General features: G+C 32.1%; 2 protein-coding genes across 5 annotated transcripts; one reads left to right on the plus strand and one right to left on the minus strand.

The window, feature by feature from the left end:
* The first annotated feature begins 595 nt into the window (after positions 1-595).
* Positions 596-24,437, plus strand: unc-13-4A (BAI1 associated protein 3). Of its 4 annotated transcripts, none has more exons than XM_085658752.1 (29): positions 596-772; positions 8,016-8,566; positions 9,879-10,186; positions 13,047-13,221; positions 13,296-13,463; positions 13,723-13,789; positions 13,872-14,061; positions 15,617-15,763; positions 16,196-16,240; positions 16,319-16,475; positions 16,536-16,739; positions 16,829-16,987; positions 17,086-17,264; positions 17,344-17,451; positions 17,551-17,700; positions 17,781-17,832; positions 18,366-18,407; positions 19,380-19,525; positions 19,920-20,136; positions 20,226-20,300; positions 20,380-20,493; positions 20,740-20,955; positions 21,088-21,303; positions 21,362-21,556; positions 21,642-21,886; positions 21,991-22,199; positions 22,347-23,938; positions 24,067-24,157; positions 24,275-24,437. In XM_085658752.1, exons 2-27 carry the CDS (start codon positions 8,381-8,383, stop codon positions 22,439-22,441), a joined length of 4,065 nt encoding a protein of 1,354 aa, XP_085514878.1. In that variant the 5' UTR covers positions 596-772; positions 8,016-8,380; the 3' UTR covers positions 22,442-23,938; positions 24,067-24,157; positions 24,275-24,437. The 4 variants fall into 4 exon arrangements, with proteins under 4 accessions (XP_085514878.1, XP_035731544.1, XP_035731553.1 ...); XM_035875651.2 differs by having other exon boundaries at positions 22,347-23,616; XM_035875660.2 differs by having other exon boundaries at positions 20,380-20,481.
* On the minus strand, positions 23,798-24,824 carry LOC118451285 (dynein axonemal light chain 1). Its single transcript, XM_035887682.2, has 3 exons — positions 24,460-24,824; positions 24,106-24,383; positions 23,798-24,015 (listed from the first exon to the last, which is right to left on the minus strand). Exons 1-3 carry the CDS (start codon positions 24,656-24,658, stop codon positions 23,851-23,853), a joined length of 642 nt encoding a protein of 213 aa, XP_035743575.1. The 5' UTR covers positions 24,659-24,824; the 3' UTR covers positions 23,798-23,850.
* Between the last annotated feature and the right edge of the window lie 11 nt (positions 24,825-24,835).

Here is a 24,835-nt window from a genome sequence, read left to right on the forward strand (position 1 = left end):
GAAAAGGTTGCTCGATTAGGATTTTGTTCGGAAAATGGGGCTTTATGCATAGAAGTGGCAGGGGTAGAACAGCATGAGCGGCAGGTATGAAGAGAGAGGGAAAGCAGGGCTGGCAGGAGCGTAGGTGAGCTAAAATAGATCGATGGACGGGTGCGCACGCAAGTGTACCTCCGGTTGAGTTAGCGTAGCCTGCAGGGGAGGTAGACTCTTACGGTTGAGGAAACGTGGGTTGGGAGGAAGATAATAAAGGAAAGGAGAAAATTGGCAGCTCGAAAAGATTCTTGAAAGGAGAAAATTCGGAAGAAAAGAAGAGAAAATGGAAGAAATGGCTAGTAGAAAAAAGGGTCGAATCTCCAAAGAGTAAAGGCGCACCTCTTTCTAGTTCTCTCTCTCTCTCTCTCTCTCTCTCTTTCTCTCTCTCCTCTCTCTTTCTCTCTCGTTCTCTCTATTTCTCTTTCTCTCTCTTTCTCACCTGTTTGCCGGCAATAGGGTTGGCTAGGTGCGGATGGTGGCGGTGGCGGTGGCGGTGGTGGCGGCGGCGGCGGCGCTACAAGTGGCTGGATTCGTAAATCGGGAGCACACGAGCGCGCTCGCCCGCTCCTTCCTTCCAGTTTCCTTTTCGCTGCTTGCGTAGACGTGCACGTTTTATCGCACGGAAACGCGCGACAGCCCTTCTTAGGATAGCACCTTCGAGTATCTATCGAGATCGTAGCTTCGACACTGGGACACATCCAATTGTATCTACGATAACTTTGAATTCGCATTCTTTTTGGTAAGTAAACAAATAGTGGACATGGAAATTCATATTTAACATTACATGAGGCAAATATTTTTTTAGCTGGTTATCTCTACTGTAGGATGGTTACAATTTATTTGCTTTATCTTTTATTATATTTTTTGTTTTTTTCCGATGGAAATGTCATATCATCAGGATTTCGACAGATGATTTAACAGAGAGCCATAACGGTATTGACTACTTGTGCTTTTGTCGTCTCTTAAAACGTATGAACGCATTTATTATCTTAGATCTCCTTTATTTCAAACGCATAACGTGCTACGACCGTACTAATACGATTTAAATGCTACCTTTTAAGGAGAAACGCTAATTGAAATTTCCTTGGACCAAGCCAACACAACTCTCGTATTACCGAGGGTCGGCTGATTCTCTTACGTTGTCTAAATTTCATTAAGCTACATTGAAACTACTTTCATCAGTTTACTCCATAATTAATTAATTGCTAATTATTTAAATTTCTAAATTTCATTTCAAATAAATTTTTATTTAATGTAACCAGATATAATGGATATTACCATCTCGTTGATTGGCCACTTTAATTCTTTCAAAACAAATATCTTTTTTTTGTAAATTTAAAGTTACTCTCATTGTCGGGAAAAACAAAATTAAATAGAAGGCCATCGATGGAACTCCTAGATCCGGAAAATCGATTCTCGATTTTACGAACGCCAAAGGCTACCTTTGCATTAAAGCTACTGCGGCCCGTATTCCAATATCGATACTCCTTTCCCTACGAAACCGATGCAAATGAAAGGTTTATTGGAACGAAAAAATTCGTCTACGGAAGAATGGAGGCAAAGGAAAAATGGAAGAAATGTTTTGAAAATCTTTCCACGCCGTATATTTTTTTTTTATTTTTACCGTACAGAAGGATCACAATATGGAATCGATTTTTATAAAACGATACAAACAGAACTTCAAACAGTTGACGTATATGCTTAAATACTAATCCACGTGAAACGTAAACATGTTATCGATATCGTATCGATAGGTTCGCTCAACAGGTTAAGCGTATTGTGCTTTATGTTCGTCAATCGTTAACGTACTTTATTATTAACAATTATTTTCTATTGTAAAGCTTGCTAACTGGTACGATATGTATGACTTTTAACGATTGACCTTAATGGTCGATAGATACAACTCTAGTGACAGGATTAATAATTACTTACAGATACCATATGCTCTTAAGACATGTTTTGTAACAAAAAGTTTTGCGTAGCTTTGGTATATCGATTATTTTGCATGCGTGTGCTTGAACCTCGCGTGGCTACGTTCTACTTTTTATTTATGATATCGTGATGACCAGCTGTCGATCTTTTGCACGATGAAAAATAAAAGGAAATTAAAAAAGAAAAGGGAAAGCATAAGGGGGAATGAGTAGGATATAAACGAAAAAGTTTTCCACTCGTATAGCAATTATCGAATATTCAAGTTATGAAAAGGATTTGTTAAATATCAGTAAACCTTTTTTAAAAGAAAAGCTCGTCAGTTCATCTGCATTTCCTTTTTCACGATTATTGGCAGCTACATTTGAAATAATATGTATATGAATGGAACGAGAGAGAGAGCACGGATCGATAATGAGGAGATACAAAAAATAAAAAACAGAGAGTATAAGGAGTTTAGTATATTAATTTCTTTCTTCTTTAGATTAGATAGCTAATTCTATATGTTAAAAATACGTTTTAATGTTTTTTAACAATCAGATTTGATACTTGTATACACAAAATGGGATGTAGTCTATTCGTATGTAAAATGATTCATAAAAGTGACTGTAACGTGCTTCGGAAAACTAAGTAAATTCTTACTCATGAATTAAATTTTTTGAAATTATGAATGACTTGTATAAAGTTAATAAGTTATATAAATTATATCAAGAATTTTTACATGCGTTTGGTAATTGTTCGTGGGTGCAATGAAAATGTAGAATAAACTTCTTGCGAGATTTTTTATTGAACTTGATCAATTCAAGTTTTGATCGAACTTCAACAATCGAATCACGTTAATTTATATAGTAAATATCATTGGACTTAAAATATCATCGAATATTTAATATTTAATTGACTAATACTACAGTTCTAAAATTTAATGTTTCTTTAATGAATGCATGACCTTTAAAGTTCATGATATTAGTAGAATTTGATAAAAAAAAGTTTTAGAAAGTATACACTTTAACTTGTCATCAGGATTGAATATCATTTTCCAGAAAATTGTCAAATTGTAAAATTTATTCACAATTTCTGAAGGCTTCGTTTTACAAATAATATTCCCAAATAAAACAAATGTCTCGGGTTCAAAGTATAATTATTTTTGCAATTCATTTTATGCATGAATAGAAGACTTACCATGGTAAGAAAACCCTTTGAAACGTTCACTCGTATGATCTTACGAAAGAAATTTAATTGCAGGGTTCGTGTACCTCCCTAACGTAATATACTCGTTAATTACTAGCGCTTATTGTTTATTTCTAAAGAGACATGCGACCTGGCATGCTTGCTACACCGACCGTGTTTTTTTTTTTCGTTGAACGATATAAGTCAAGTTTATCGATAGAAGAATCTCGGTGAGTTAAGTAGTCTCACCTTTTACTATTGCTCTCTATGACTTACAACCTTTTTCTATTTCTTTCCTATAATTATAATCAGTTTTTCATGTTCGGTAGTCATTAAAACAAGAATTCTCTTTGCGAATCTAACGAAAATATATTATTGCAATCGATGGAAACTAATGTACTTGTCCTAAGATATCGTGTTTAGGAGCATGCGTGCGCATGTGTTACAAGTTTATGAGGAGGCACGTACTTAGGCACTAGCTCGTATTGAGTCACGTTGTTCGGAATAAAAAAGAATACGATAACTTATGTTAGTTCTAAGAGCTTTTACAGTAAGTATTATCTATAATTTTATATTCGAACTTGTTCTCTAAGTTTATATAGTTTTTGAATATTTTCCAAGTACATACGTTTATATGTAAATACGTACATATATATATATATATGTACGTATATATATATATATATATATATATATATATTGTATACACATATATGAGATACACATGTATACACATATATTTGAATATTCAAATTTTACAAATAGTCCAATTTAAACGCTTGTTATTAGTTTTCTCTATTTTCCGACCTGAGAAACCTGAGGTAAGTCATTTGGTTTCGCAAAATTATGCTTCTCGTATACAATTATTGCTCGTTTCACTCACGCGAGCCAGACTCTTTTACAGATCATCGGTTATTCGAAAGATCGAAATCGAACAAACTTGATGCAAAATATTCTTCAATATCGTTACGATCTCATCCACCGAGTTGGAAATTTCTACTTTTATTTTTTTTTTTTTCTTTTCGTTCAGCTTTTTCCCTATTCATATACTATAATTAAAAAAAAGTTGAGCAACCACAACACAATCGATTATTTATTGTCGCTCGATATCTATATCACGCTAACATAACTCTTGCTTGTTATTAATATACTCACAGAAAAATAGATATAGAATATACACAAATAGCTACAGATAATTGACAAGGTCTTTACTTTTCTCACTTTCTATCTTCTTTTTCTTTCTTGTCGTTTCATTCGCCACGCAGAAATACCACTTACAAATGACACGAGTGCTTTCAGATTGTCTTGTTATTGATCCTTTATTACGATTTAAGATCGAGTAAGGAAGTACTACATACCAACGTAGATCCAATGAGAATCGCTAAGGGTTGTGAAGAAGGTAAAATAAATGTAGGTACTATTGTACATCATCATGATGGAGTGGTTGGTCGATGGTTCTTTATCGATTTTCTTGCCGATCGAAAGACCACACTCCATCGGTCTTCTCTTGACTTTTATCATTATTCGAAGTACGCTTGCCAACTGCCGAGAAACGAATGGTATCGTCTTTGACGTCCAAGAAAAGAAATTTTCTATTTTCTTTCTTTTTTTTTAGAAGAAGAAAATATTTTACACCTTTAAAATCATAGTTACGTAAATGTAACAATGTCACGGACATGTAATCTCAAATGATGCATATGTATTTAAATATTTATTGTATATATGCACATATCTATGTATGTATGTATGTATGTATGTATGCACATAAATGCATGCACTTACGTATCTATATATTTCAGTTTAACTATTAAAAGGAATAAAAAAAATTACGTTAATGCTATCATGAATGTAATTCGATTGATATTATTGCTTATACTTAATATTATCATGATTAATGAAAGAAACGTTTTATAACTCCGGAACAAATAATTTCCATATTAAATGTTTATTAAAACTTTTCCTTTTTTTTTTTATTGTTCTGATGAGTACTACAGAGATTTAAAGTTTGCCGATAACTTTTTCTAATACTCTCTATAATTTAATTTCTTTTTGAAATTTGTTGGAAACTATATTATAATTTATTTGAAAAGATAATTTTTTTTGGATCTTCATGTTAATATCTACAATTTATTTTCATGTTGTACTCAAAATGAGGCCACTTATTTCTTTGTCATTTTATATGTATAAATATGGCACGATTGTTTTAATAAAACATCCAAAATGAAAAGAACAAAGAGAAATACTATCGATATTTACATGGCCGAGAATTTTATCAGTGCGTTAAATCGATGCGTGTTCTGTAAAGCGATGATAAGGGCGTAGCCGATAAAATATTATAGATTGATATCAATTTTATTCGAAACTCGTCGTTATCGTACCAATATGCAATAGACCGGTTCGAAGATTTCCGTGACATTTTGGCAAAAAATGAACTTTCTCATAAGGATATCTAATAAACTTGTATTATTTCTTAAATATCGAAGGATCTTAAAAATGAAAAAAATTAATAATTTTATTCGTTATGTCCTGCGACAATTTTGTTTAATATTCTCTTTCTGTTTTTTTTTTGTTTTCTTTTTTTACAACAAAAAGCATTCTTTTTTGTTAAGAAACAATAATTTCAAGTAAAATTACTTTTTACTTAATGTACGTATTACGAAACGTTTAATAAAACAAGAAAATCTTCGAAGTTCTTTAATATTGACAAGTAATATCTTTTGAGTCCCAAATAGTAACACATTCAAAGGCAAATTAGAATGTTTTTCTATTCTACATAATTATGTAAAAATCTCTTTCTATTACGTTCTAGATCAGAATTTATTACTGTTTAAAGCTACCAATATTACATCGCGTTTTACGTATATGTCTTCCCGTCCATTATCGGAATTTTGCGAAATACTAAGAAATATGAGATGATCGTACTAAGATGAAGATAAGGCTTCGTCTAGGTCCTTTATTTTTCGTCTGCAATCAGTTGAAACAGTACCATTAGAGATTGCACAGAGAGACATTTGAAATACTTTTTTTTATATAATATTTTAACGTTACGTTAGCTAGTTTCTCTTTCGTTTCATTCAACTTAAATAATATTTTGTGTAGAGTGTATGTTTAATTAAATATTATATAAGTGTATGCTATAAATATATATATATATATATATATATATATATATATTTGTATTTATTTTGTATTCATTTAATTTTATCAGTAAAGTTTATATTACTCGTTTGTTCAAATTCATATTACATTTCATTTTATATATGTATATTTGAGTATATTTGAGTAGTATCAAAAAATTTTAGTGAGTATTTTAAAGCAATAAACTATATTCCATATTTCCTTTTATTATTCATATATTAATTATTTAATAATAATGAAAGCTTTTCGCACATACCAAGACTTATTCTTTACGTTAAAAAATTCATTCAAAGACAAGGACAATTATTTACTTTTATATCAAAAAAGTAAGGTATAGAATAAAACCTTTTTTTAAATTTGTTTCAAAAAAATTGATTTTAAACGGTAAGAAAAAACCAATTTAAATAAATTAATCTATTAAATAAAAATAAAATATATTACATCGTACAGGTACTATAAGAGAGAGATTCATTTTTGACATTTTTTTTAGTTTATTGCGATATTTTTTATGCTCCAAAAGATATAAAAAAAAACGTCATTAAAATTCTGGATCCGATCGATTGTGCGACAATCCGACGAATTCACGAAAAAATGTGTCCTGTCAAATACTCTTTTATATATTCGTAACCACGTATAATCAGAGTCATTCTGTATTGTGATTGATTCAAGTTGTTCTCGTTGGAAATCTTGTCTATCGTATTATTTGAAAGGCATCTTTCTCTCTCTTTCTCTTTCTCTCTCTCTCTCTCTCTCTCTCTCTCTCTCTCTTTCTTTCTTTCTCTCTGTCCTTAGAAAATCATAACAGAAACATAATCAAAGTAGATCTGTTGAAATTATTGTTTCAAAGGATAGGTGACATGGTAGGAGACGAAAAGTGTGTCAACGAGGCAATCGCAACTTTCAATGCTAATCGATCTCTCGATGCGACGCCTTTTGTTTAGTTGTACGGTCAATAATGCGCATATCGAATGATCTTGCTTTTGAGACAACGTTCTCTCGAACTTGAGTGCTATCCTCGGCGAACATAGAAAGCTTAACCTAGAGATCTTGATATGCGCAAGATAAAACAATACGTTTCAGGGTCAGATGTTAGACACGCGATTCGTCTCGATATTCAATACTATATATGATTGTTAATTACTCTTAAAATGGACGGGTGTATTCTTGCGAAAAGGATGAACCATTTTAACAAGATTGCCGCATAACAAAATTGAAGATATCTGATATAAATCTCAATCAAACGATATCTGTGTTAAGAAAAGTAAATTATTTATTTCTGAAATAAGAAAATGAGTTTTCTTTTTTTTTTGACACTACAATTTTGAATAATAAAAAATAATGAATTAATAGTGACTTAAAGCCCAAGAAGAATTTCAAAGCTATTCTAACTGTTGTAACGCTAAAATCTTATTTTAACATTTATACAGATAAGATCTCCTTCCTCTTTTCATTTGCGTTTCTATTTGTACACGTAATACGTTTTCTTGAAGAACGCAAAACCGCAATGATAATGTAACCGTTACTCTCGCCTAGTTTAATTTCCCCGTGACGAGACATCTTCCGGTATACAATTCAGATTCTCGTCAATAGTTTAGCGGTTTCAATGTTATTGTCACACGGAGATAGAAATTGTACATTAAAAAGTACAATTTTCATTTTACGAAAAAATCTTACTTTCTTATTTATTTTTTTTCTTTTTTTCTTTTTTTTTTAACTTTGCTAACATTTTGCATCATTTTTATTTACAGGCGAGGCAAATGATCTGCCATTTCTTGAAAAGATGATCTTTTACAAAGAAAAGGCTCGAATTATCGAGCTCCAATGTCGACGAAGAAGAATAGAAAGTGAGGAAGGCGTGGATGGCTCTTGGACAATCGAATCGATATCATCCTCATCGTCGTCGTCGTCGTCGTCGTCCTCATCGTCGTCGTCGTCGTCGTCGTCGTCGTCGTCGCCGTCGTCGTCGTCACTATCGATGTCGTTGTAATTTCATTGGAAAATTTTAAAAAATTGAACAAATGGATGGTCGATCGAGAATAACGATCGAAATGATTTTCGTCGTTTGAAAATCAGCGTGATAACGGCAAGTGAGAGAACGAACGAAATTTTGAAAATGAGCTTCTTCAATTCTCTTCAACAATACGTGAGCGATAGTGTGGCGAGCTTCAGCCTCAGCCCTAAGAGATTCTCCTTCAGTCGAGAGGACTCTGCTAGTACGACAGGTAGAAGCGGCTCGAGCGGAAGCATAGTCAACGACAATTCGAGTGCACATCAATCGACTCCTCATGGTTTTCCCAAGGTACCAACATACATATGTCCGTTAATCTGAGGTGTCACATTATATTTATTTCCACGAGTAAATTGAAGAAATACTTTTTTTTTATAAGCTTAAGAGTCCTACAAACTTATATGTTAGTTTTCTCATATAGTAGAATATTTTTAGAACATATCGAATTATTTATTATATATATATGTGTGTAGATAATATCGAGATAAAATTAAAAAATAATTTTAGAATTTTATAAAAAAAAAAAATTATTTTTCATGCAAAATGTCGAACTGTTCGACTGAGATAACTCATGTTTCAAGGTGTCATAGCCAAAGAAAAAAAAAGATTTTGAACATAAAAGGAAAAATATGATTTCTTTTTCTCGCACAAAACTTCTTTACGAAGATCATATAAATTCAAAAATATTGACCTTCTTTCGTGAATCACTTATCACATCTTACATCTCACACATCGAATCTAGTCGTCTTATCTCGATGTACAGCTGTATTATACAGCTTCCTATACCCGACATATTCAGTATTATCTTCTTCCTCGAAACTTTCTTCAGACCCTTGGATTATAAAAGCTAAAAAATTTTTATCCGAAGATGAATCTTCCATAAGGGAGACGTTTATATTTGAATTTGCTTATATTTTTAACATGTTTTGTTATTTATGTTGCTCAAAACGTCTCCTGTGTTTTCTAATTTGTTAAACTACACCTGATGGCGTATTGGGAATTGGATTAATTTTATTTAGCCTTGTGTCTGACGTATCTGTCACGGGAGTCTTTTTATTAATTGCTTGCGAACAATCAGGTGACACAGATTCTAGTTCTCCATTTTTCTTTGTATTTTATATTTGTTTCAATAATAATCCTTTACCTTTAAAAATGATTAATACAAAAGATAAAAATCGCTGAAAAAATTAACCCATTCAATCCGAGTCAGAGAATAATGATTCTCCTATTTTTTCAATAATACTACGACAATATCATCTCATCGCACAAATATAAACATAATCTTTAAATATTATATTAATATACTTTATTCAGAAAAAAATTATTATTTTTTTTTTAGTAAATTGCTTAAGATTTAATTGTTTATGAGTTTTGTTAATAATTGTCGGTTCTATTAATAAAAATATCTGTAAATAGTACTATATCTATAAAATATGAGTCGTCTCGCTCGTAAGATCATCTAATCCGTAATTAATTCATATACAGAAATATTATTTCTCTCAAAAAGATTTCTTATTGTTTCATTTATATTTACATGATATTTTATTAACGATTAGTAAAAGACATGATAAAAGTACACGAGTCATATTTTTGCCCATTATAGGTAGTGCCACCGCCAGGGACAACGGTCTCTTCATCCTCACAAGCTCGTTCACTTTCGAGGAGACGTACTTTTGATAGCCCTGTCCCGTCAGGATTGAGCGTTCATCCTGTCGCCGCAGCCGCAGCCGCTGCAAGTGATGGCTCGGTCTGTGGTCCTGTTTGCGGTCAGAGTTGTGGAAGTTCTCCCTCGCCTCGAAGAGTCGGTTCCTTTCGTCGAAGTACCGCCGCTGCGAGTACCGATCGACCACCGCTCATGTTTTGCCGTCGCAGACCGTCTTGGCCAGAATTCGACGTACAAGCCACTTCTGGGTAAGTTTTTTATTTTTCAACGTATCCAATTGCTTCATTTTATTTTCAATTATTGTTCAATTATAATTATTCAATGAAAAAAGCCTCGTAATAGGCTTCAAAAGGATAAAAAATAATTTTAAAACATACCTAAAGTAACTCATAGATTCGTTCACGTGAGGCTAATATATTTTGATTATTTAATATAAATAATTACATTTTGTGTCTTAATGTTAAGAAAAAAATTGCACATTTAATACATTTAAGATTTACAAATCAAACGATGTTTCATTTTTATAAAACAAAATTTATTTGTTAATAACAAAAATACAAAATCAGATATCTATGTGAATATCTTGCACGATCGATATTTTCTCTTCTTTCTTATTTGATAAAATCGAGATTTTTAATAGAATATTTTTCTACCAAATGACATATGTAATTCTATAAAAGAGAACGACATTTCAATAAATATAATCAAAGTAGATTCTAAAATATATGTATATTTACCTATATATTTTCATATTAGAAAGAGAGAAAAAGAGAGAGAGAGAGAGAGCTCGTTAGATACTTTTTATTCATGATGAAGGACGGTCAAAGGTTATCGTCCCACAGAGACGCACCTGTTGCGAGCAAGAAGATATGAAATAAGAACGACGGTATTTCGCACTTCTCATATGAAAAACGAAATGATTTCTTCATCTTTCCCTTCTCTCCTACCCCCTTATCGTAAGAACATCATTATAACATCACGTTGTAACACCTTCAAAGGTTATCGTCGATATTGATATAGTGTATAGTTAATAACGCAAAAGAAGCTTACATACGTATATACATTTTTATTACATATGTATGTACATATATCCCTTTCCTTTGATACGTATATACATAGAATATTTCTAAGAACTTATTTTCAAGAAAAATTAGAACGAGAGTAAAATAGAAAAAGCAAATCAATTCTCTGTACACGTTAGCGGGTAATCAGGAAATGAGTTGAGTTCCGTTGAATGTAATCCAATAGACATTGACGACGATCGGAGAAGATTTGTCTGGATAGGAAATGAACGAATGCTAGGATAATGAATTTAACTGCTATCGAGACGCGTCTGGCATGACTGAAATAAGAAAATATACTGGGATTCTGTGTAATTCGATACCGATTGCTAAGAAATCAAGTTACATACAATTATTGACTCTAATTACGAGGAACCGTATCTCCTTTACTCTCCGATTTCTAATCACAATTTATTAACAATAATAAATTGATGTAAGAATATATGAGAGAGAGAGAGAGAGAGAGAGAGAGAGAGAGAGAGAGAGATTTCCATGTAAGATAGTATATAAGAATAATTATCTCTAGATGATTATGATGATCATGTATCCAAATGAGAATTTATTTTCACTTAAAAATATTTGCCTACTATTATTTCTAACGCAAGTTGAAACATATTCGTATATTTTTCTATTTGGAAACTTTCCAAAAATATTTTTTTTTTCTTTTTATTTCAATATAACGATTCTGGCATTATATTATACGATCTTATTCCAATTTTCTAGAAAACGTTATAAAAGAACGTTTACTAGATGACAACATTAAAATCGATATCAAGAAATCGGAGAAAAATTCGAGAAAAGAGAAGATTATTAAAAGTCTAGTCGGCGTATCAATAAATATACGTGCTTTCAAAAGCAAGTAATGTCGTACCAGAGACAGTCGGACTCGTGCGAGCAAAATGAAAAATCGATTCGGATTAGAAATGCCAAAAGAATGCCTAGGATGCATCGATATTTCTCTTATTTACTTCGTCGAAGTAGATACTGTATCTAGGAACATGACGGAAATAAATCCACCAACGCAAATTCTCTTTAAGAGATTCTTATCTATTTTCTTCTTTTATTCTCCCTTTTAAGTCCATCCAGCATTGGTGTCCTTCGATTTTAAAAATCTTTTGTCGCTGAATAGCATTCCTTACGAATCATGTAAAAATTGTACAAATTGGAGCTTTCCATTGATATCTAAAAGTTTCGCTTTATATTGATAATTTTGTGTAATACGCTTATATTTGTATCGACATAATATCACATATCATTTCGAACATTTTTAAGTAATCAAACTGAAATTGCAAACAATATAAATCAATATAAATTCAGATAATCTAAAATAATTCTTCTACAATTTTGTTAAAAATTTTCAATAATACAAATATCGATGATCAAAATAATTATTTTGAAAGTCAATAGGTGATTTAATATGTTGATTAAAATATATCTATATGGGATAAATAAATTTTATGTAAAAAAAATTTTTTTTTCCATTACAAAAGATAGAAAATTTGTATTAAATAGATACGTATGTACGTACATATATTTTTTGCAAAATGATATAATTTATATAAAGCTTCAACAAAAAAATCCAAGCTTTTGTTTCTATCATAAATAACAACAGAGCAAACGTTTATCGTTATCACGATTTGCGTAAATCACTCACTCGTATTTTAAAGTTGATAATAATAACGCCTTTCGTTTTCCGGTTTTCAGCTTTAGTAGCTCTTTTTAGTAGTCTCTTAATCGACAAAAAATTTAATGCACGACGAATCATGTGGGTACGAAGCTTTAAGAAGAAACAGCCCATGGTCTTATAATGTACATACAGAGGGAGAGTCGGTGTTTATAAATAACAAAACGATATACGGTATCGATGCTTGGAATAAATTAGTTCAATAAGGCGTATACTTGACGCAAGATATACGAGACATACCGGTAAAATATAATGTCGAGTGTGGAATTATTTTTGTTCGGATTAAAGAAAATTTTATCCTGCAAAAGGAAAAGTAACAAAATCATTGTAATACTTAATTAATCGATATCATTTCCTTTTAAGCGTTCAAGAAACCGATGGCTCCTTCTTCGAGAGTTTCACCGCGTTATCTTGGAAACAAGAGAATCGCAGACTGGTGGCTCTTCAGGAAGTCGAAGCTCGAGCTAAGGATCCTCCACCATCATCCGGAGAGGCCAACATAAATTCCTTCCACTCTCGTCGACTTAACAAAGAAGAGGTCTTCACAAAGAACAATATTTCATCCTTCAAGCTTAAACTTTAAGAACGTAAGTTGATATGCATGTTTTTCAGATCGAGAAACTATACGTTGAAGTTCTTTATACGATCGCGAATACGGTCGGAGCAAGTACGGGTCAGTACGCTCACTATAAAGAGGATCTTTATGGGTATGCGCAGGAAGCGTTTGGTATACCGCAGGATCAACATCGACGATACCTCGATATTGCCTCGAAAGAGAAGGTAGGGTTTGAAAGAGACCTATCCTTCATTTTTATTACATTTTCGTCTTAACCCTCCTATGTGCGTAATTTTATATTTTTCTTATGCACCTTTATGAAGAATATATTGTACAAAATTAATAAGTTAATATTAAAGTAAAAATAGTGGAAGAATTATAATATTATTACGTACATTAAAGGGTTGTCGAGGTTCAATTAAAACAAAAGAAAAAAAAAAAAGAAAATGAAACAACGAAAACATTTTCTCACATAAATTTCAGCCTCCTATCGTGGTTCTAAGTGTAATAGTTATCGAAGCTGAAGGACTAGAGGCGAAGGACGCTAACGGTAAATTAGATAACGATATAATTTAATAATGAATATTCATAAAAATGAGAATAAGGGTATGGTAAGTTGTTCGGTACAATAGGTTTCAGCGATCCATATTGCATGTTGGGTATACAACCTGGTAATACAAGTGCACCACTGAGCCCCCAAACGAATCTGTCAGCTCATTCTCCTCATACACCTCCAGCTTCACCAAGACAAACGGCTCGAGCTTTATCCGATGGAGGTGAGAACGATAACTCGCATCACGAAAAGCTTCGAAAACATCATAGGTAAGATCGATGTAAAATGAAGGGGAGAAATAAATAAAAAAAAGAAAAAAGAATACAGAGTTCAATACTTTGTAATATTGTTTTGCTTCTATAGACTTAATAAAAATAATAATCATATTAATGAATATTGGACGAGTCAGTTAATCCTTTTATTTGAAATAATTTCTTTGTAACATAAATTTCTAAAAAAATATTTTCTAAAAACGTTCGCGACTTCGAAAGAGATATTAGATGGTTTTGATTGATTTGATCTTGGTCATTTAAAGTCATTTGAAAATTGCACGAAGATCATTTTCAATTTATTAAATGGAAATCGTCATTTTTCAATTCATATTCTTACAGCTTATCTCGAAAACTTTTCAAAACAACATAATAAAATACTTTTTCATTAAGTATGTATTATACTTTTCCAGTTATAAGACCTGAAAGTTACAATAATGCTGCGCCGACATTAGCATTACCCAAGGTGTATTACGTGGAGGTCGGTACGGTCGATCTTCGTACATAGCGGCATATTAACTTTAAAACTTAATATCTCAATAGTGGTTTGTGCGAAAGTTACAAGTTAATAATGCTTTAAAAACGTTTCGATGTCAACTGTAGGTATATATAATAGAAAAGTATAAGTTCCCATATTGAAGATTTAACATGGCCTACATGTGGTTTTTAAACGTTATCAGAGGTCAAATCAATTACACCATCTTATGTCCCCTTCGACGAAGTCATAAATTTTTTTTAGGAAATATTTCTTCGAAATTTACATTACAATGAACGGGTAATTTCGGATAAAAGAGTTAAGTTACTCACCCCCCCTCCCGTCTAATATTTTTCGGATCGAATTTTTTTCTATGCAATATCTATGTACGTACGAGTGAGAAACTAGGCCTTTTAGGATTATTCGTGCTAAAATATCTAATCCACGAAACGATGACTTCATATAACATCATCGAACAAAATGCAAAGCGGGAATATTTATCGCGAACAAACTCTCTTGACGAAGTGACAATGCAGCTTGCGATAACAAAAGGTGCACCGGATGTAACAACTTCTGTCCTTACTTTACATGTTGCCTTGAAATATAGCGCTACCGTATGCACGATTCTCCCTTCTTCTTACTCTCTCTCTCTCTCTCTCTTTCTCTCTCTCAGTCTGCTAGTTAGCTATGCCATCTGGTGTTGAAAAGAGAGAGAGAGAGAGAGCAATCAGGAGAGAGAGAGAGAGAGAGAGAGAGAGAGAGAGAGAGAGTGACAGAGTGACAGAGAGGGAGAGAGAGAGAGAGAGAGTAACACGATAAATACCGCACCGAGTGGACATAGTGTTTAACAGGATAGAGTATCGGCATTAAGTGTGGTTTCGAGAATCTCAAATAATATATTTTTTTTCTTTATCTATTTTTATTTTTTGTTATCTTACATCTTAATGCCTGCTGACGTCGAAAATATGGTGAAAAAACAGCTAAACATATTGTGAGATATATCACGATTTTCCTAAATACATCAGCACGTTATCCGAAAAATTGTCTAATAAAATTGACGTGATGTCTATTAAACGTCAGTTTCAGGCTATCATTCAAGCGCAAAGAGCATACTAGCAGACGAGAACACCGTGAATCCTTTAGCGGAGCGGTTCCTGCCAAGTTTATACGTGCTACCACAGTGAAACCGCACACATTGAGTCCGCAATGGAAAGAAAAATTTCGCTTGTAAATTATCGTCCTCCTATATTATTCATTTTTTCAATTTTAATTTTCATACAGCGTGCCACAAAAGTATCTAGTCTCTCTTAAGTACTATAATATATTAAATAAATTTTATAAAAAATTATAAGTTCTTTCTTTTATTTATTTGTCCGTTTTATAACAAAATATAACAAATTAAAATTCCACAAATTTATTATTTATTAACTTTTTGTAATTACTTTCAATATCTTCGTATACAAAGAATGTTACTTAAAGTATTTAATGTTTTTAAATGTTACATGTAATAAAAAACAGCAATAAAATCAATAAAGTAATATCTAAGCGAGAGGTGACCGGATACTTAAGTGCTACCTGTCTATTAATGAAAAAAAAAAAAAAAAATTATGAGGGAATAGATAAATTTATAAAGTCTTCCGCGATATAATTTTATTTTAGCGACATCGACGATATCAGCACGGATATCTTGCATCTCGATATATGGTATGTCTTCGTAAGTAGGTTTTACCTACTTGAAACATACTAGGGCCAGCACATTATTCAAAAATATATCATTTTTAGGGACCACGACGACGAATCCTCGGTATTCGACGCCGTTAGTAAATTGAACGAAGTGCGAGGTGTTAAGGGTCTTGGTCGATTTTTTAAACAAATTGCACAAAGTGCCCGTTCCGGTAGTCAAGATGACTTTTTGGGCTGCGTGAATGTTCCACTTCAGGTAGAACAATATCCGTGATTTAAATAGAAACGACATTTATAATTTTCTCGAATATCTTAGGATATTCCAAGCACAGGCTTGGAACGTTGGTATAAACTCGAAGCAAGAACACAAAGAAGCAACATTCAAGGTAGAATCAAATTAAAATTGTGGCTATCCACACGAGAAGACAGAGGAACATCCGAAGAAGATAATTGGGCTGAGCTTAGACAGCAAGAAAGACTTTATACCATTTTCCTCGATCATGAAATGAACAAACAAGGGGTATTCGATCTGTTTCTATAAACGTTCAAGTTATTTTATAAATTCTTTATATTTTTACTCTCTCATTCGAACTGTATATCGCTTCTCAGGAAGATTTCACAGGTGAGTTACCCCAAACAGCACTGACAATTCTTCATCAGCATGCTGTGCAAGGTGATGTCACAGAATTGCAGCAGGCATTGATCAAATGGATCGCTAGTTCGAAACATCCGGCTGTCGATTCGAAAGTTCTCCATCGTCTTCTTCAGGTAATCATTTAAATCGAATTTAATACGAATGATAATAAAAATATTACAAATAAATATTAATCTTGAATAAACTTGTTCTCTATTATTTCGCTTTTTAGGAAATAGATAACCTATGGCATTTAAAAACGACGGAAACATTATCGCGAGACGAAGAACAGTCTCTGGCAGATTCTTTCAATGATTTTTTAGAAGTAGCACTCAAAAAAATTCAACAACATCGTACGTTATATCCGCCATTACATCGATTATCAATCTCTAAGCTTGACAATCTCCTGAGGTAATTTCTAATCGTCTATTTACTAGACACATCGAATAAGGATCTGGCTTTCTGAAATGCTTTTATTACTTTGTTTCAGATGTTTAGGTCTTTTATCGAATATGAAAGCTTTTTGGGCATGCTGTCCCTTTAACAAGGAAATAAGAGGAGAAATTATAACAGCCCTTAGAAAAGGAACTCACGAGTGGTACGTTAATCGATCAAAAATTTTTTTTTTACAAATATATTTCTTTTTTTTGGGGTGAGGGTTAAATGCCTCGTAACTACATTTTAACTGTTAATCTAGGTACGAAGATGTGCGACATCAAACTATGTATCATGATCAGGAACCTGATCAAGATGCGGATCGCGTCTTGCAAGACTTTACAAATTTAGTCACGGCACTGTTAGTAGATTTGGAACAGGGTCGTATGTATTATAATAGTCTCTTTGAAAGGTAAATTAGAAAATATCTTGCGTTATTTATCAAACTAAAAAGGATATAATTTTTATTGATACAATATTTTCACCTTTCAGTACAAATGGTGTACCATATTTTTCAGCAGTTTATAAACAGTTGGAAAAACTGGTAAGTATCTATAATAGGAACGATTAATATCAATGATGAGAATTACGTGAAATTTTGTTACTACGTCACAGCGGGAACACGTGATCACATAATACACAATGTTATTTTTTATTTCTTATCTCGTCAAGCTCGATGTGCTATGTTTGGCTTCAATGCTTTATCGCAGACATCGATCGTGTTTTTACACGCTCTTTTTAATATGATTGATAATCTTTTAATTATACTTTCATATTTTTAAAAAAGCACGATATTGCGACGTTATTTTTATAGATTCGATCGATGTATACTTACATTCAATTGTGTCAGTACACATATGCGTGTCACACATACACACAAACACACATACGCCCACACGCGCATACACATATACATGTACACCATTTACTTATTTACTGTAGGAAATATGAAAAGCTTGCGATATTTAAGAAGATGATTATGTACCATCGACGTACAAGAAAAAAGAAAGAATTCGCAAGAGTTTATTGTCCATCGGTTCATCATTATTTTACTGTACACAAAATATTTGTTCGTAGCTGGCGGAACACGTGGCGAAACACATGGAGAACACTTCCGAGGTACTTTTCTAATGCCTCCAAGAAATGTTAATCTCTCCTTGTCTTTCTTTTCCTATATTCTTCGACTTTCCTGTAGATGTAAAAGTAAATTTACCCATTGACCCTCCCCTCTATCTTCGTATACCTGGTGATGTAATTTCAAAGAAATAGATTCTATAGGAAAAACAATATTAGCCATATTAATAACCAATTTATCTTCTACTTTAGTATTATTTATTTATGGCGTAATATATCTATAATTTCTTAATACAAAGTCATTATTGCAAAATATCTAGAGACTAACGTACAATGACATTGACACGGATAGTGTTTAAATCTTAAGATTCTTTTTTTTCAGTGGAAATTCACTTATTTCCTCGATAGATGTTAGGTAACACTGGCACTGCAGTATGTGCTGCACGTATCTGTCATATAGATATGCATGGTAGTGATGCATGAATAAGTTGAATATTACATTACGTATTTCAACTGAATATTTTATTTCTACCATGACACGATATTATGTGATATAATATATTTTTTACAATAAAACAAATATTTTTGATCTGTCCCTTTATTAAATTGAAATACTAACCAAAAGAATATTTTAAAAATATTACTAAAAAAATTGTAATATTTCTTTTTTTATTTCGTACAAATTAATTATTATTAATAAATTGAAATTTTTATTTCGAAATAATTTTTTTTTCTTAATAAAATAATTTTTCAAATTAAATTAATAAAAAATTTAAATTTTGTTATTGACTTATTCCATTAACACTTCTTGACCTATACTATATGTATACATTGTCTTTTAGCTCTCTCAATAATCACATCTTTGCACGTTATAATGATTAATTGCTTTTCTTCACCAAGTATTCACCATTTGTTTAAATTTTAACATTACTCATTATAAAAAAAATAAATATCGATAGAAATTAACAATCATTATACATTAAAATATTTATCACTAAATGTTAATCAATTCGACAGATTCAAAATGAACTCGGTGCAAGAGTCACCACCGCCTGTCTCCAAATCCATGGACAAAACAGAGACGAAGATTACGTATTACCACCTGGTGCAGAAATAGGGACACCAATTTTTGAGTTATATCTAGCATTGCAAGACTTCGTGAGGTATATTAATTCAAATATAAAATATTCATAGATAGGTCAGATTTTGTTTTCAAGAGGCAACAGGGAAACGCATTTTCTCGAAAATTATTGTTAAGTAAAAATACACCAAAAGTAAGAAAAAAATAGCACCATTATAAAAAAAATTAATAGAACTTTCAAATAATATATATCACTTGATCCCTGTTGGTATTTAAGATTTTTAATTATTCCGCTTGAATTTATTTATAAGGATTTGATCTCCTATCGAAAATAGAATTGAACAATCCCATCGTTTTTCAAATCATTAGATTTTATAATAATATGGTGTACACTTTTCATTTGGACATTGTATACGGTGTCGCAAAAATAACAAATTTATACAATACTTATTATTAAAATTTTTTCTTTTATTCAGTATGAAGGAAAAGTTACCGTTATCTGATCAGAAAACTCTGATAATTTGCAATTATTACGAATGGTTCAAACCAGCTATTGACAAATGGTTGGATCTTGCAAAGTTAAAAGCAATTCAAAGAATCAGAAAAGCGGCAGAATTGGATCGAATTTGTACAGGTGATTTTATAGTAAAGCATTGTACATCTGCAATTGATGCAACTGCATGCTTTTATCAGGTAAAATATTTATACATCTTATATCTCAGTTTAAGACAATAAATATCTAAGATATACATATGGTTAAATAATTGTTGTAATATCTATAGATCAAAGAGTTTTGGAAGAAATTAGCATGGCCAGATTTTATCGGATCGTATAGTTTCGTATTGAAAGTCATCGATGTAAGAGATTGAATAAAATTATTTCATTAATGTAAAACAATATTACAAACGTATACATATCAAAATTTGTTTCTAATAGGCTATCTGCAGTCCTGCTGCTTACTATGCTGAAATAACCCACCAAAAATTAGCTGAAAGTGGATATTATGAAGAACAAACACCATATAAAACCACAGACGAGGTAATCGTTCAGGTAGAAATTGCTTTGCTTTAATTTATGCATTAGTGGTTAGTAGTATCATCGGCAGAGAGTATTGAGTAAGTAGAATACATATATATTGTTTAGAAGCATCATAATGATATTTTGTAACATTCGTAAGTATAGATACATTCAATGAATAATGCATATATTCGGTTACACTTTAAAAGAGAATTTTTTTTCTAGATTTTGAGAATAATATTTTTCCAAGATTGAATCATTTGATTTCTTTCCGTTTAGATGTGCGTCGCTATAAATGGTTTAGAATATGTAAGAAGATGGTTATTAAATCTAGGAGAAGAACTTCACGTTGAGAAACTTCTCACAGCTTTGGAGAATCAAGCTGGAGATTCTGCTCGAGCGCAATGGAGAAATGCTTTGACTTTACCGTTGGAACAAGCGCCTGGACAAATGTTACTCTTCATTAATCAAATTGTTTCAAGAATCGGCACAAAGGTCAAAATCATTATAAAATATTAATAAACAATAGAGTGATTGGAATGATATATCAAATATCCTTATCGTATTATAACTTGTAGAAAATTAATTTAAATTTGATCTATCTTCATTATTTTTGTTATTGTTCAGATGAGACCATCTTTGAAAAAATCCATGTTTCATCTTGCTTGGTCACCCGACAGTTTGCCCACGTCAGAAGCAATCACACCTTTATTGGAATATTTGGATGTACATTTGGTAGCTCTTAATTCGTCTCTTTTAGCTGTCAATTTTACGCGTGTCTTACAAGACGTTTGGGAGGTCGTTCTTAATGAATTGAGCAATCAAATGGATGGAAATGCAGGAGTAAGTTGCATAAAACGATTAAAAAGTGATGGTAATATTAACATTGATTTTATTCTAGGACAAACCAGCTATGTTTTATGAAAGATTGTACGAAGCGCTCGATCTATTGATCAAATTCTTTCATGCGGATGAGAAGGGTCTATCTTTAGGGGTACTACGTAGTCCGAGCTTTTTAAATGTAGAAGAACGCTTGCAATATCATAAAATGGATACGACTTTTCTCATTAATCGTTACTATCGTCAACGACTTCAAGTAATGATAATCATATCAACAATAAGGAAAATTTCTTTCAAATTTTCATTCAATTCGAGCCCTGTTTCACTGAATTTTTTTTTAGGACCAAATGAATACCATGACATCAGAGTACGGCGTTTTGACAGTGAGAGCATATCTGAATCACGATTCGCTTTGTGTAGAAGTGATAAATGCTAGAGACGTAATACCGTTAGATCCGAATGGTTTTAGCGATCCCTTTGTAATAATCGAATTGTTGCCACGAAAAATTTTCGAACATTGTGCTGAACAACAAACCAACGTTAAGAAAAGAACTTTAAATCCAATGTTCGATGAATGTTTCGAATTGTAAGTTTACGAATCCTTATACAGCTCCTTTATAATCACTTTCTTTCATTGAAATATAAATTAATTTTTTTTTTTTTTTTTTTTTTTTTTTTTTTTTAATTAAGTTCCGTAAGCGTGGAACAGTGTCAAAGTCCTGATGCTATAGTCCTATTCACCGTAATGGATCACGATGTACTCACAGCGAACGACTTTGCTGGAGAAGCATTTTTGGGATTAAGCACGATACCCGGAGTAGCTGACACTAATACCAGTATAGATAATTTTCATGGCCTCAAACATACAGAATTACCGTTAATGCACCAAAAAAATCGAAGTGAGTAGATACCTATGATAAATTTTTATAAGATCGAACTTGAGGTCTTAAGATAATTATTCTGGATGAAAGCCATTCAATTTTTCAAAGCATATCATATTCGTATAAGTCATTGTATATTAATAAATAAAATAATTCCTATTTCAGACCATCCAATTCTTCAAATCCTAGAAACAAGAGTTGGCGATAAATTAGCCCTCGACTTCGTAAAAAAACAAAAACAACGATTCGCCACGGCATAAAAAAAACGTGGCATCATTATAATGAATAAAATCAAATGCACAGGTTAACAATGGTCGAAGAATCAACGAGAAGAAAGAACCATAGCTCGTTAAATCTTCTCCGAATATTTAACGCCAAGTTCCAATTCCTGTGTAAATCGTATTGAATTTAATCAATGTTGATAGGAGCGGTCAAGAAAAATAGCAACGAGAAAATTCAAAATTATTTTTCTGTTAGAAATGGGTTTATAAGAACGAAAAATGTTGGAAGGGAAAATAGAAATATGTCTGTGTGATGTATTTAACGGTAAATGTTTTAAAATTATCGCCCAACTCGGAACGATTCGTCGAATTCGGAACGATATAAAAAGAAAAGTCTCGTCTCGTCTCGTCTCGTCTCGTTTCGTTTCATCTGGTCTTGTCGTAATGTTGGCTCGGTATATGTACAATGTATATATGTACCTATGTTCTTTCAAATCGCCGCTAAAAGATCGATTTTATTCTCGAAATATTTCTCGATATGTCTCGACCTATTTTGCATAGCTTCGAGAAAATACTAAGCCAGTAAAAGATGATCGATATACAAGAATATTTTTCTTACACGTCGTCGGCCAATACATCTAACTTATTCTATCTTCTCGTCGCCACTCTAATTCTCGAATATTATCTCGGTAAACAGTGGCGTGTTTACTAAGAATGTCGAAAGGTTATTCTGTCGCAAAAAGGAAATGTGTCATCGGTAACACATTCTAATAACACGACGTCTTAGCACGATCCTTTCTAAATCATGCGATTCGAATCTTTGAATCGCGCCTTTAGTACAAGGTGTTACGCCTAATTTCATTTGCTCGAACAATCTCTACTTTTCCTACTCTCTTTGCGACTTTGTCAACGCAACGTTTGATGTTGAAAAGTAGATATTTTGCGTAACGATTGGAAAAATTAGAAATACATATAATGTATGGTATTATGAAAATCGAAGAAGAAGAGAAAAAAAAAACAAAAGGAAAAGGAAAAGAAAAAAGGAAAGGAAGGAAGGAAAAAAAATGAAAGCGAAACTAATCTCAAGCGCACACACGTCAATTTTTTCTAATGCACGTATCACTTTGCGCCTCCCTGTGTATCTTATACATACAAACGATGAGGATATTATGTAAAACACTTTACATCTGATGCGCCTTATATCAAAAGCAAAGGTTAAGTAAATAGATATATAACGTATGTTTGAACCTGGATAAACTTCGTGCATCGAATCCAATCGAACTTCTAGTATATTTTGCTTTTTCAAACCACCAAAAACGTATGTACAATCTATCTTGTATCGTGAGACAAATAAATGATATATATGTATAAACATTAGTATCTACTGACCAACAACAACAACAACAACAATAACAAAAGCAAAAAAAAAGAAAAGAAATAATAATAAGTTATGGCATTTCTTCAGGAATTTTGGAATTTGGGGGCGAACTATCGTTCTTAATTAATATTGCTTGATTAATGCACGTATTATCCTCGGTTCGTATAATTGGTTCACCATCTAATTTTTCCAGATGAGGCAGACGTCGAACAACTTCCAATCTCCATTGATCCACCTAAAATAAATTATACGTAACTTATAATTGATATTTTTCCTATGTACCTAGATTGCCATCATTGTCACGCTCGTAGGATTTTATGGCTACCTCAAGGCTATCGTACAATGGATTTCCAACAAAGGATAAATCTCGGATATTTGTAAGTTCTTGCAATCTACCAAATTCGATCCAATCTCTCACCAAATTATTAGACATATATAATGCTCGAAGATTTTTCATTGCGCTAATACCTTTCATTTTTTCGATATAATTGTAGGAAATCCAAAGTTCCTCTAAAGTATCACCAAGTGATTCAAGACCTGAAAAGCTTTTCACCACGTTACGACTCAACGACAAGATCTTTAAGTTTTTCAATGTTCCAATTCCTACAAAATAATTCAATTTATTTTGTATATATATATATATATATATATATATATATATATATTTATAAATTCTCACCTGTTATCTTTTCGATCATATTCGTCGACAAAGATAGTCTTTCACATCCAGTTAAACACGCCAAAGAGTTATCCATCTTTTCAATAGGAAGCCATTGAAAACTTAAAATAACTTCTTTTGCAGTCGCAGGATCCTGCTTGTTTTCTTCCTCCCAACGTCGTATCGCTTCTTTACAAGTCGTTGCTTTGACAACTGCCATTTCTACTTTGTACTTAAATTTCTGATATACTTGTTATTATTTATAAAAAAAAAAAAAAGAAAAAAGAGAAAGAAATAAGATATAAGATATAATAGAATAATAAACGATAAGAATGAAGATAGATAAAAAAAAGAAAATAAAGGATAAAATTTGGATTTGTCCTGTACAAGATAATGA

This window comes from Vespa mandarinia, chromosome 8 (genome assembly GCF_050613455.1).
Source record: "Vespa mandarinia isolate Hongniang chromosome 8, ASM5061345v1, whole genome shotgun sequence".
Taxonomy (NCBI): domain Eukaryota; kingdom Metazoa; phylum Arthropoda; class Insecta; order Hymenoptera; family Vespidae; genus Vespa; species Vespa mandarinia.

Bases quoted from the DNA above. Each gene is read 5' to 3' on its own strand.
- unc-13-4A (XM_085658752.1), top strand. From the start codon at position 8,381: ATGAGCTTCTTCAATTCTCTTCAACAATACGTGAGCGATAGTGTGGCG. The intron at 20,956-21,087 runs GTCAAAATCATT...GTTATTGTTCAG, and splicing joins TTTCAAGAATCGGCACAAAG to ATGAGACCATCTTTGAAAAA. The intron at 21,557-21,641 runs GTAATGATAATC...ATTTTTTTTTAG, and splicing joins ACTATCGTCAACGACTTCAA to GACCAAATGAATACCATGAC.
- LOC118451285 (XM_035887682.2), bottom strand. From the start codon at position 24,658: ATGGCAGTTGTCAAAGCAACGACTTGTAAAGAAGCGATACGACGTTGG. The intron at 24,384-24,459 runs GTGAGAATTTAT...ATTATTTTGTAG, and splicing joins TATGATCGAAAAGATAACAG to GAATTGGAACATTGAAAAAC. The intron at 24,016-24,105 runs GTAGCCATAAAA...AATTTATTTTAG, and splicing joins CATTGTACGATAGCCTTGAG to GTGGATCAATGGAGATTGGA.